The following is a 13818-nucleotide window of genomic DNA, read 5'->3' as shown; positions in this document are numbered from 1 at the left end:
CATCACTGGATCTTTCTAGAACATTTATTGGGAATGACAGGCACGACCCTGTCTTGAGGTAGAGTATAGGTATGATGACCTTTTGAAATCCCTTCCAGTAGTTTTTGATTTCATGATAGCTATGGTGGTGATGTCCCATCTGTGGGATGATGCTAGGAGGTGCATTTGTACTGGAGGAAGTGCACTAACAGCAGACTGATGGCAACAGCCCCAGAGACTTCGAGCGAAGAGGTGGAGCAGGGCAGGAATAGTGAGCACCACTAGTTAAATGCTAATGGTTACCCAGGAGGAGGTGAACAACCTATAAAACCAGTGCTGGTGTTGCAGGGGGTTGTGGGCAGAGGAGACCTGGAGTATGGGCTTGGAGCGCTATGGTATCTGTGCACAGTGCTGCTCTGTCAGTGTCACCAGCCTCTTTAATTCCCTGACATGGAGCGGTTAGCCCAGAGCACAGATTCCTGGTGGCATTGATTACCTTTAAGCAGCTCTGCTTGCATTTTCAGATGCTTCGTTCATATCTGTATTGACTCTGCTTACCTTCAAGCATGTCTGATGTGTTTTCTCTTCTTTACAGAGGAAGAGAGACAACTTCAAGCAAACAACAGGGATTTTAATCTGCAGTTTGAATATGCTGTAAGTAACCAGCAAATGTTGTTTCATGCAGATGTAGTCACAGAAGTAGCTGCATCTGCTTCATGTCTTGAATGTTGTTTCAGGGGGGTGACATGACTGCAAGCTAGCTATGACTCTGCAAACAGGGCAACATATACCAGATGAACCATCAGAGTTGGTTCATTGCCGAGTCAACCATAAGTAGCTCTGCCTTTGAAATCAACAGTGTGAATGGGCAGTTGAAAGAGACCTAATGCTGGAAAAGCATAACACAGTGACTTCACACACTTCCAGAAAATTATTTGTGAGTCAAACGGTTTGCAGGATCCTTTCAGCAAAGGAATCTGGGGGAAGTTTTCTGTTGGAAATGTGTCTCCATTTAAAGTAAAACATTAAAGGAAATGTGTCAGTTCCTCACCTCACCTCCTTTCTGGCAGGAAGGTTTTGAATCTGGCCTTTGTGGCTTCCTGCCAGCTTTATTTCCAGCTCCTTCACAGCCTACTTAGGTTCACATTGTGCCATGAAATCTGTGACTCCAAGGAGCATCATGACATGGGCTGGCTGTGACCCACGTCTGCCAGGCTACAGTGCCAGGCAGCCCCTTTGGCAACTTGATTTCCAAAGCTTGTGGACCATTTGCTGATACTGTATGCAGAGGATGGGTAGCTCAGTTGCTAGACCTGTACTGCCTGTCTGCAAGGTCATCTCCCCTGTGAGACAATACTGAAGCTGCATTCTTTCAAAGTGTTTGCAGCTGCCAACTGATAGTGAAATGAATTTTGTGAATTTTTGTCCTCTGCATATCTGAATTCCAGTGGTGAAATTCATCCTTCAGTTTTACTCAGGAGATCCTTTGAATCATGTTTTGGTTTAGGAACATGACAAGTATTTTCTCACTAACAACTGGAAAAACTCAGTATTTCAGAACACTGTAATTTCTCACGAGCTAGAAAGTCTGACTTGCCAACAGCTCTGTCTAAGGATCTTAATGTAGCTGATCTGTTGGCAACATGAACTGGATGGTTCTCAGTGGTCACCTTTCATCCATGAACTAACCAACACAGGTTAGAGACTTCCTAGGTACAGAGCTGCTGCATGTGTCCTGAAGGTGAAATGCGCTGTAGTTAATATATGTACAGGACTATGCAGCACAAATGCCTTAACAAACCTGGTGATTTGAGACTGGGAAAGTGCATTTGATTTGCACAGAATCTGCCATTAGACTACTGGGGTGGGTATTACCACTACGTTCAGATTTGTGATCTTTCATTGAATAATTGCAATGTATACTATGTGCAGCAGTGGGGCAGGGAAGCAGGAAGGAGATATACAATGATGTCAGCATAGAGAGAATAAGCAGCTCTTCGGGTTCTGAGCCTATTTCTGTGAAAAGCCTTTCATAAGGCTGACTTTGCATGTCACTGCTTCCCAGCTGATTGCTTACATGTCCAAGGATTTGCAAATAACCAAAATTAAGGAGAGTTCTGGAGGGTTTCCACAAGAGTCTATTGATTAGGTGTAAAAGTGGAGGCAGCCAAAAAGCCAGCTCAATATAATCTTAAAACTTGGCAGTCAGTTTCAGTAATCCTACCCCTCATTTTAGTCAGCTGTGGCTCATGATTTCTGGAGTCCAGCGTAGGCTGAGACTTAGGAAATCTAGAAAACTGTCCAGAAAGAGCCAACCCTTGAAATGGTGAGTGGGTGATGAGGTACTAAAAGGCTTTAAGTGGTGACGCAAGCACTGCTCTAACTGTATGGGGCTGTATATGTATATGTGTATGTATATGTCCTGGGCTGCATATGATGTCCTCGGCTGCTTATTTCCAGTAAGTCCTGGGAAAACTTCAATTTATTAAACCCACCTTGCCATGGTGTATGAAAAGGACTAACCTTGCTCATAATTTACTTCAGATCCCATGCTGTAGATTGCTGCTTGCATCTGGAGATGCCAAGAAGTGAGATAGTCTCCTGGTACCCTTCCATTAACATATGCATGATGCTCCTGAAAGTTCTTCCAGTCCTGTAGTCCACTGCAAGGGTCAAATCTGGGCCCCTTCCTCACGTGCAGATTTGTCTAAACACAGTGGGTTTGCACTGCTAAGCACTAGGATGTGATCCAGGGGGACCAAGAATGTCCAATGCCAGATCCTGCCCTGGGGTGCTCGGGCACAGCAGCTATTAGGCTCGGTTGCCTCTCAGCATGTTGACGTTTTCTGGACTGAGTAATTTCTGTCTCCTGCAGCCACAGTCCTCCCTCAATACGTCTTCCCACCTTCATGTATTTAATTTGACCTGTTTACAAGCAAACAACAGAAACGTTTGGATTGTCTGTGCTTCATTGTGGTGCTCAGCTCTGTGGGACGTGAGAATTGGCATATGTGGGCAGCCACACGGTGACTTGAGTCTTCTTTATAGAGCCAGGAGGAGAACAGCTGTTCTCCAGCTCTTGGTCCCACAGTGAGGACTGTTAGTCCTTGTCCTCCTGAACAGGAGTCTTGTCTTCTCTTGAGGCACAAGGAAGGTTGCACCAATAGCTATTCCAGCCAGATAAAAGGGACACTGTGCAAAAACTGGAAGGAAACCCAGCAATATAACAAAGCTGAGAAAGTATTTTAGGCAATGAAAACAAGTCACAGGAGTGAGGTTTACTTTGTAACTTAAGGCCATGTTAGCCATAAAAACCTATAGAACAGGTTCTTGTAACAAAGCTAGGTGAGGTGGTAAATGTTTCTTTGGGGTGAGGCAGTTGCTGAGAGAGGCCAGTAAGGAAAAGAAAGGGAAATGCAAGCAGAGGCATAGTGTGTTGCCTTACTGCTGCAGCCAGGCTGTATGTCACAGCTGGAGTGAAGGTTCAAGCCTGTCACTAAAAAGAGAGTTTCTATTATGTAGGCATGGATCAAAGGTATAGAGCTGCTTTGTCCTCGTTTAGTCTCAGTGAAAACAGGGAAGTGGGAAAGTACAATCAGAGGTGGGTGTGTTGTCCCTGAACAGCTGGTGGTTGTCGTTCCTTCACGGTGCAAAGTCTACAGTATATCTGTGAAGGGAGAAGAGAGGAGCTGAGAAAGGCTTGAAAACTGTGTTGTGTGTGGAGTCTGACATCAGCTCTGGCAGCTGCTGGAAGCTGGCCCTCCTGGTATGAAGCAAGACTCCCAAGTACGCTCAAACCAGCTTTGCAGGAACCTGATGCTGCACCGTGGAAAGCCATGTCTGCCAATGCATGCAAGGGCACGTCCAGATCCATTGCACTTGGACTTGCAGGAGACTTGAGAGGGCATATTCACTCCCAGAGCTCATTGGAAAACACACAAGAGGCCAAGCAGCAGTGTGTCCCTGCCACACTGCTCCAGTCGTTGAGCATCTTCAGCTGACCGCTGGCTGGGCAGGAGGGTTGGACGGTGCGGGAGGCTGGAATGATAGGGTAGGATGAGGCTAAGAGGTGGATAGAACTGCACATAGGGGAAATCCCCTTAGAACAGAGGCTTCACGGTGGTGAGGCCAAGGGACAGTTTCAGAGGGAGAACTGGATGCGTCCTGTGGGCATATGAGATGTGTCATCCAGTGTGCTGGAAAATTGGGGTGGTCTCCTTCATCTGTGTGAACAGAGGCAGTACAGACTGAGAGGGGGACAAGGGAAGTGTCTTTTACCTGAAGGAGCCTCTTATGTATCTTCTGATGGTTTTTGCTGTGATTAAATAATAGGAGGTTCCTGTGATTAAAGGCAGCAGCTTCAAGCAGTGGCAGTGCTTGGGTAGGTTGGGATTTATTTGGAATTTGTGTGAAGACTGAAGCTGAAACTAGAGCTCTCAGGCTGGTGCAGTCTCAGACATCCTTGGCCTTATCCTGCACAGCGAGAACACAGTAGCTTAGAAAAAATAAACTTTAAAACAAAGTGCTGTGCAGTTAACTGGAAGGGCTGAGTGTGAAGGTATGAACTACCCACCAGCTCACAAAATTAGTTAGGAATGACTCAGAAACCAAGTGTGAATGAGTGGCATGCAAAGGGACTTAGTGCAGCACAAAAACGGACTCAATATAGGTCAGTAAAAATGAAGTGTCAAGTCCTAATCCCATGTTTATCCACACTGCAGACAGCAAGATCCTTCCTGACTTCAGTAGGAGATTTGCCTGTGTAAAGACAGAAATAAAGTGAAAAGCAGGGTGCCAGATGTGGTCCAGCAAGCTTAAAGGGCTTTAACCAAGGTTCTTATCTGAGGCAATTCAATCTGGCTGCCCTGTCCCCAGTCTGCCTGCACTGTCCCTAGCACAGCTGCAGAGGGGACCGCCCTATGTGGGTCCACCATGGATGGCTCTCTGTCTATCAACACTCTGGAGAAGAAAAATCTCTTCTGGAGGCCTTTAATGTTCATTCTGATCCCAATTCCCTTTTATTCCTTGGCTTTCATACTGGAATTTAGCACAGCTGCACTGGGACGTCACGAAGGGCTGTGAAAACAACTTTGAAATTGGCTTTCAGACAATAGGAGAGGAAATGCAGGGCCCATGAGTCAATGATAAATTTCATCTTGGATCAGGATCTAGGGTCAAACCAGCATCCTTTCTGCAGGACCAGCAGCAAGGGGGCTGCTGGACTCTGCTTTTGTTCTCTCTGGTCACCTGGTGAATTCTCTAGTGAAACAGGAGGGATGTATATAACTTCCTGTGGCAAATACACTTTGCCCTGGGCTGGATCAGCAGTGGGGTTCTTAAATCTTTGAAATTTAATCAGAGAGCAAGGAGCTTCTGTAGCGGGCTCAGACTCTGCTCCACCTCCTCTGCTTGCATGCTTCAATCTGAGAAGGTTGCCTGGTGGGTTATCCTCACGGACCTTGTCAATGTGGTCAGGATGGTAGCAACAGCTGCCTTCTCTTCCCATGTCAACCTGCAAATATTTCCCAGTGTTCGTCATGCTCAAGGCTGAAGGGAGTGTTGTCTGATCATGCGAGACAGAAAAGTGGTCTAAGTAGCCCCTGAAGGAATAGCTACAGCAGCAACCTGCACTGTTCCTTCTGGGATTAGGAAGTTGTTAGCTGGATTCATCCGACGATCAGCTGAGGCGCTGCCAGGCAACAGCCAGAGCAGGACTGCCCTACGAGAGGGGAAAAGCTGGGACCCGAGGGTGACCCCAGCGCAAGCAATGCCCATACTGACCAGGGTGCAGTTCTGCAGCATCTGGCTGGGGGGGACAGGGCAGGATGCTAGTAATGGGGCCCATTCGGAGCATCCCAGACAAGGTGAGGTGATGAACCAGGTCCAGGGTCCACCTAGAGACCCCAGTCAGGAGCAGCGGAAGACAAGGCTGAAGACAAGACTACACCATAGGTCCATCTGGGAAACTAGGACAGTTGTCAGGCTGGAGACTGGTACTCGTACAGCATAGCTTAGGGAAGGACTGAAGGCCCATGTCTGGGCATAAGTGAGCTCCTGAGCCCTGGACAGGGGTTGTGGATAGAGACACCAGGTGAGGTCAAGGCCCTTAAGGCATATTAGGGCCCTGACAAGCACAGAAAGGTTGAGCTGTGCCAGACATGAGCTGCAGTGAAGTCCATAGGCTCCTTTGGACCAAGTCCTCCACTCTTCATCTCAGCTTAAATCTCATGGAGACAAAATTCCTGCTGTATTGTTTGGGAGTCTGGTTGTGTGAGACCTTAATGAACAGGGTATGGTGGTTTGGAGTTTGCCAGCTCTGCACCACTTGGCAGTGCTCTGCCCTTCCCTTCCCTTCTCCCAGCAGCTTCAGGTACTGAGCTGAGCGGGAGGAGAAGGCAGTGTAGTCGAAGGAGATGATTAAGGGACAAGACATTTAGATCCCGTACTTGGCCTGCCTGTGAGGGATGGTGTGAGGTCATCAAGCCATGCCACCTCCATCTGCCTCCATGTCCTCCTCTGCACCACCATGATGAGGACACTCAACACAGAGATGATTAACTGCTCTGTAACAGGATGACACCGGGCAGAAGGAAGAGAATAGGAAAACACAACCAGGGACCACATTTTCCTAGAGATTTTCCTGGAATACCCAATGTGCGATGGGATCCTGGAACTCACTACATTATTGCTGCCAAGAGGAGGTCAAGGGGTTACATATGTAAGACATTCCCAAAGCTGTTAAAAAGAAAAATCAAAACAAACAAAAAAAAACCAAACCAAAAAAAAAAACCCAAGAAAAAAAGCAACAAAAGAAAGAGTATTGTGGGCTGGATATGGATCTTTTTATTTCTGGTGTTTGGCCAGTCTTTTACTTCTGGGAGTCAGGATGAGATCTTTACAAGGACCAGATGAACACCATCAGCATCATGTTGGCCTTTCGCAGTCTTCTGTTGAGCTGGGGCTGCTGCCCACCTTCAAGAATATGGCAATGAACTTGGTAGCCTTAAAACTGATCTGGTCTGACTATTTTGTACTCCGTATGAAAACAAAGCCTCAGTGGCACCATATGCACTGTTACATGAGTTTATTAAATATGTTCTTGAGCACATTCACAGCCCTATGGTCACATTTCTGCATATGGCGTCTGTGTGCTTTCAAATTGCACTGCCGCAGTTAAACAAAGTGCCATAGAATTGTGCTTCTGCTGTCTCCTTGCAAGGCTTTATCAAAGCACCTGGGAAAGCCATTTCTTCTTCTCAGCTGCTTCATCCCTCTGTACCTTGTGCTACACAGGTACCAGTGAAATGGCCAGGTGTTGTGGCACAACACCTCCCTGCAGGATCGCCAAGGTTTTGCTAAAATTTGCTTTGGGCCAGGTTGTCCATCTGCTAGAAACTAATATGTCACTGAGCCAGGGGTATAAATTCAGGTGGCCAATACCTTGCCATACCCTGTCGTTTCTGGATATCACCCTTTAGCCCCTGTAATTTAGCCACAAAAGCAGCTTTGTCTCTTATTTCCAGTGACTTTTATGATGAGAAGCTGATCTGTTTGCTCAGCAAACAAAGGTAGGAGCCATCTGCTGAGCATTTGCCTGTGGTTGGACGTCACAGGCGGGCTTCTGAAAACACCCCCAAAGTAACAGATCATCCACCAGATCTGGACTTTTATAACTGTGGCGCGATGAGCACTATTCTTAGGGACAACATTTTGGTGGAGTCACACCTCCAGGAGGTGTGAATCTAGCCCCTGAAAAGAGCAGATGAGAATAATCCCTCACCCACAGACAACGTTGCTCTCGTGTCAAGCTTTGCATCTGGAGAGCTTGAGGCTGATGGTGGATAGCCACGCTCAAGCCTATTCATTTAGGACACAAGTGCATGCAGAGGCTGCCGATGGTCAATCAGAAGTGTAGGGCAGATGTGGGAATAAGTATAAAGATCTGGATTCGCATCTTTGTGCTTGGCCCATAGAGCTGTTTTTCTTAGCTATTTGATTTTTATAAATCTACAGCAGAAACAGAAGTTCCAGTAAGGCCTCTTAATTGCTACTTCAAGGATATTTCCTCTCCATCACTTTTCCCATATGGGAGTCTTCCTCATTGAAGGCAGAGCATGCGGGAGCTAAGGCAGATGATGCATTAGAGGCATTGCTTATAAAATGGTGGCTGTGTATGGACTGTTTAACACACTGTGGTGCAGCAGGTTCCCGTAGTACCCCTCCTGCCCCAGAGTCATGTGCTGGTACAGCTCTAAAGGGGTGACAGGGTGTGATGGTGTTAAGCATCATGGAGTCGGATAAGATAAAAGCAAAGGCCAACTGAGATTTCCCTGTAGTCAATCAAGAGCCCGAGCTGTCAAAGCAGGCAGGTCTGGAGCGTTGCATGAAAACATAAATTATATCTTACACAGAGCTTCAACTGTATCCATGATGTGGGAATGCAGAGCTTTGAATTGGAAAGGCTGAAGTTATCCCTGGTTTGTTTTTATATTCCTTTAGCCCCTGAGGACCCTGAACAAGTTAGTTGTTGAATGAGAAATCTTCAGAGTGATTATGAGGAATTCTTTTTTTCTGGTGGTTAGGTTTAATTATAAGTCTAGAATAATGAGAAGATCCACTGTAATACTCCCTGTCCCTACCCTGAGGCCTGTAGTGTCCCAATGTCCCAAAAGACTGTGTGTGTCAAACAATATCACAATTCTGAACTACTATGGAGAAAATACTGGAGGACCAGATTCCTGCAGTTAAGCATTTGGAAGCTGTTATGTCTGGGGTTTTTACCATCCCTAATGGCAATAGGAAACAAAATGAATGGCTCTGGTTCATTCAGTGGTTTTCCTGACGTAATTAATGGACAGAAATAGAAGGCAGGAATTGAAATAAACCACTCCCATTCTTTTCTTATCCCCCTCTGAGATTTTTGCAGGCAAAGATCTATAAACTTTACGTGTTTACTGAGTAGTTTTTCCCATGTTGTATGTGACCCTCCGAAATCTGTTGACGCACAAAGGTCGAGTCCCCTGCACTTACTTTTTCCTGCAGCTACTGTCTGCTCTTTTCTGAAGTGGTCATGATATTTTTCTTCAGATTAGTGGGCATGGAGCATCTTTAGATCCAGTTTTTGTTAAAAAATCTGCCAGAGTCTGTGTCTGGTGGACACAGACTTGTCAAGCAATTTAGTTCTCTGTATGCTGGCGTTTGCAGAGGATGCTGCTATTCCATTGCTTCTGTTTTAGCAGTGTCTGTGAAGCCTGTGCGCAGCATATATCCCATGGTGAAGAATTTTGAAATAAACCAAATTTAACTATGTGTAATGTCTTTTAGATCACAGGCAGAGTTAACCACACCCAGAGATGGCTACATGATGCCAGGAGACAGGCAATTTTGTTTATATGATGATCACTGATAAACATCTTTTCTTGCTGGAGTGCAATCAATGGGAGGATTTGGCTAGCTCTTCCATGAAGGGCGTTTCCATCTCTGCTCTTTCAGAGACTTATTCTTTGGCTTGTACAAGGGATAAAACATGAAGTTAATGCTGAAGAATGTTGCCGTACTTTGTGTCTGGACAGAGCGAAATCCAGTAACTGCCTAAAATGGAATAGCTTCCCCGTACGCAACTTACAGTGGTACTCTTAAATAATTGGTTTAATGGTGAAAACATGATGATATGTGTCAGCTTAGATGCTGAGATTCTGGATTAATGCATGGATTGGAAGTGGCCTGTGATTCATACTTAGCAGCTCCTGCCCTCCCACCATCTTAGCAATATCTAAAGGCTATTACAATACTACAACCACTGTTTTCTCTTCCATTGAACGAGCAAATCTGTTACTGAACGAAGGTGCACTGTAATATCTGCTTCCTCGTGCTGTCACACCTTAGGTTCCCTGCGAGGGGGTTAATAGGCATCTTCTGGAGAACTTCTAGGGGGAAAACTTCAGATGTGTTGGCAACAGATGGGATACATTCTTCCAGGACTAAACCTGGATGAGTGCTTGATAAATTCCATATGAAAAGAAAGTTTAGCACACCTGAAAATTGAAGGGACAGCCCAAGCTGGTGGGCTCGCTACAATGGATTGAGTTTGTCTATCAGGTGGCAAGAATTTGACCAGAGTGCTCTGATCTGTGCGGAAGAAAATACCCAGTTCTGTAATCTTGAGCTTGGGTCTTTCTCTGATTTGAAGAAGACAGATCGAGGAGCAGACATTGCTTGTGGCTGGAGGGGCCGTCTGCAATTAGAAATGGAAACTGGAAATAGGGAACAAAACTGCAACTTGCTTACTGAAATGGTGAGTTCTTGTATTAGTGGCTGTTTGCACAACACCTCATTCAAGTGATCTTTGTGGAATAGAAACAAGCAACCTCTCCAAGTTGCTGAGCTGAGAGGCTGCTGAATCAGCTGAAAAAAATTTCATGTTCTGCTCCTGGGAGGACCTATAGCTCATGTGGCTTTGTCCAGCCAAATGGTGCTTCAGAATCTCAGGCAAGTGATAGATGATTGACCTAGCCTGTGTTTTGTAACACTGCTTTGCAGATGCTACCAGCAAAATTGTTGTGTTCTGGTTACGGTTTTTAATTCTATTTGTGCATCGTGTAAGTAGGAGACTATTAATAAAGAGAAGATGCGTCTCTGTGAGCAACTACATGTACCTGTATCTACATGCAGTTGCACTGGCATAAACTGAGCATCATGTTTTCACCAATTCCAAGAGGGATTCTCTCTGTTTATCCAGGCTTGGCATGATTGTATAGGGAAAAAGGAAATGGTTTTTGAGCTGCTGTTGGAAACAATGCTATTGCCAAATATAAGCAAGTAAAAACACAGTTGAAATGGGTTGTCCTGTAATTTTGTTTCCTGTTTTACCAATTCTATTTATTTTCTTTTTCTCCCTACAGAACAATTCAATTAAAACATCAAAATACAACTTCTTCACTTTCCTGCCTCTCAACCTGTTTGAACAGTTCCAGCGAATAGCCAATGCTTACTTTCTTTTCTTGCTGATTTTGCAGGTATGAATTCACTGTGCTGTTTCTAGCAGATTGCATTGTCTGTTATCAAAGCTGGTCTATGTATTGATAGTTGTAATAAAGTGCAAGCTGTTATGAATTAACATGTTAGTAAAACCTTAAAGTAGATAGAAAGTAGGGCAGAAAAAAAGCAATTTCCTCTATTACCTTTGGCTATGAGGGTTTGAACTAAATGAAGAAAAAAATTTAATTAAACTTTTCAACAAATTGTGTATCTTTTTCATGCCCTGTCCTACCACCCATTTGTGTCTACTTCTGAGTGCTCCTGGCTATCCTCAGGTTTGCATTACTTTTTCTTCCTCTAGTACAAAAGGAAGTTGTCTCTTGTCCATAAGTTTAAAGGAAAATTCCATTGGCAGTCTCAAAGGAAACAGGAAGAAGAACAAATTTGTAACCTGTACTGTTTCCCTGGGAAGGAAGGAGTTAACATCAGGAAGGGTCAAAGTTGGAGCTAGTTTGCATAAAGCTTAATATTGCTGTACCTTGATCAGCAGGGTAAAGAAGGTGTCTAATATGGATCGTGTCAGACACTGGCAACACTATTGAACACTGTGGCTCATAATGGCATTGAGTTGCAATTTGCCCATCACTGTTGGTAATACTATTCTGTCTGAAAGCTGAATGCACTGGAGAAATTGATATCAAGATTTCTGCCCCATTGCACTTTGCTAGAATATGGTTAAATTCAGTATACTCTGTTGTTGCTGAAATACATGTTATGAAAAAAAGGGTATAATTTTGTTTATGTTTCAAGGATGATATTTTAAACCATTTCAGTGCACAGAAGTTTGCAAAATTATCTTTTTCAAATGCTCTTTTTCAATTTCAGCTCAAAAAAAGTATAGGCAAAATACTTTTAAGCCTGTAGCAAACTACATACAATCTTTTTTGCTTATTTACAGGGAATGAATTTGGGAAATTTCAGTGCACATGCATTTTTTAAGAAACTAGTGAAAGTGCTTTTTCAGCTAAGCTGACAACACTGTTCCTGTGTTGTTGTACTGCACTCTAGCTGTTTGTCTATCAAATTCATAATATTTCAAACCATTTGCCTTAAATTATTCCACTGTGTCTTTTGTTGAACCATCTAGGAGTGACTATATAAAAGCACACAGCTTTTTCTGCCTGCATCAAGGTAGGCTAAAAAGGGCAGCCATTAGTCTTTTATATTTACATATTCCCCCATTTAATTTTTTCCCTTTCTGCCCACTCACTCCATCCCCATAGCACTCGGAGTATCTCCTCCTTCATCAGGAGTGGATGTGATGGGTAGGCTGTGGAACTCTGCCTCCCCACTCCTTTGGCACAGCCCAGTAGGACGTACATAATCCCAGTGAAGTGAGAATGTAGCAGTTATGTGTCTCTGCACCATCCACAGCTGAGCAGGGCTGTGCTTGCCTCTAAACATCATTCCTCCTGGCTGGATTTGGTGGTGCCTGTAGGATCTGGATTGTGGCAGTGCGGTGGAAGGAGCAATCTCAAAGAGCAGCTCTCCACCCTTAAGCAGCTGCTTTAGGGCCATGAATGTCAACTTCACAATGCACATGGACCTGACGCTGCCCAAATCCAATCTTATGGACACAGGGATGCTGGTAACACATCACTTCCATCATTAGTGCTGTTAGTCCAGAGGAAGGGGAGAACTATGCTTTGGTAAGACATCCATCTCTGCATCACTGAAGGCATGACAAAGTCACATTCAACTCTTGGGTCCTCTCACTATTAAAGATCTGGGAAACAAAAATGGCTCTGTTGATCTTGGAAGAGCAAGGTCAGCCTTGGCAACAGCTGTGTGTTGTTTACTGATATGAAGTTTACTTCAGCAAAATGTGAAGAGTTACTGAAACAAAAAAAAAAAAGAAGCATTTGAAGGGTCCACACAGCACATCTTACTCAGGTAGCTCTGGGTCCCTCACAGCAGCCTTGCCCATGTCACTGCCTCCAGCGAGATCCACCAGGGACTTTGCAGTCCTAATGTTAAAACAGCAAGAAAGAGCAACCTACTGCACTTCCTGACAGTTCCAAGTTTATATCCTAAATTATAGCTTGTTTTGTAAGCAAAGCATGGGTTCCCTGCCTGTCTTACCCTTGTGGGGTCACATATAAGTGATAAAGCTGCATTTCTGTCTTTATTCTCTATTCAGATATCATAGAAACATGTTTTCTGCAGCTTCCACAGAAAACAGTGTTTTGTTTCCATCAGTTTGCTGAACTGGCAGGAAATTTCTCAACTCAGATCTTTTCTTCCTACAGTTGATTCCTCAGATTTCCTCGCTGGCCTGGTTTACAACGGTGGTGCCCCTAGTGCTGGTGCTGGCTGTATCAGGAGTCAAGGATGCCATCGATGATTTTGTAAGATCTGTATTGCTGACCTGTACTTTGGAGTTTGCCCGTAATTCTTCATCACAATGACTAAAGCAAACCACTTAAAATAAACACAGCCAGTGGCAGGCAGTTGGAGAACAGGTCTGTGGCCAAGATGTGGTCTGAGATTAGATCCCTGAATCTATGGTTCATTACCTAAAAAGGAGCTAGAATTTCCAAATCACTGAGCAGCCCAGCAGCTCCATTGGCTTTCTCTGAAACTGCCCAGCATGTCTAAAAATTTGGTCACTGATAGATATGTCTGGATGCATGCACAGAAGTCTATTCTTAGGCTTCTACTTTGGAGAACTCATCCTCTGCCATCTAGCTGTAATGTGGGCAGAAAAAAGATTTGGTAGGAAGTAAGCATACAAACTGTGTGTGATTTTTCAAACTTGCACAGCTTTGGCCAAAGTCTGCTTCCATCAGAAGTAATGGTCAA

The 13818-nt window shown here is 44.6% G+C and overlaps 1 protein-coding gene across 2 annotated transcripts in view; it reads left to right on the top strand.

The window, feature by feature from the left end:
* LOC126036146 (phospholipid-transporting ATPase FetA-like) overlaps positions 1-13818 on the top strand; it is a 75843-nt gene that overhangs the window by 19613 nt on the left and 42412 nt on the right. For both annotated transcript variants that reach the window (XM_049795557.1, XM_049795558.1), the window contains exons 3-5: positions 575-633; positions 10881-10994; positions 13266-13364. In XM_049795557.1, coding sequence (XP_049651514.1) covers positions 575-633; positions 10881-10994; positions 13266-13364 — 272 coding nt within the window. The remainder of the gene's footprint in view (positions 1-574; positions 634-10880; positions 10995-13265; positions 13365-13818) is intronic.

The sequence above is a fragment of the Accipiter gentilis genome, chromosome Z (assembly GCF_929443795.1).
Source record: "Accipiter gentilis chromosome Z, bAccGen1.1, whole genome shotgun sequence".
NCBI lineage: Eukaryota > Metazoa > Chordata > Aves > Accipitriformes > Accipitridae > Astur > Astur gentilis.
The sequence above is the reverse complement of the archived record's forward strand: the minus strand, read 5'-3'. Positions and strand labels throughout refer to the sequence as shown.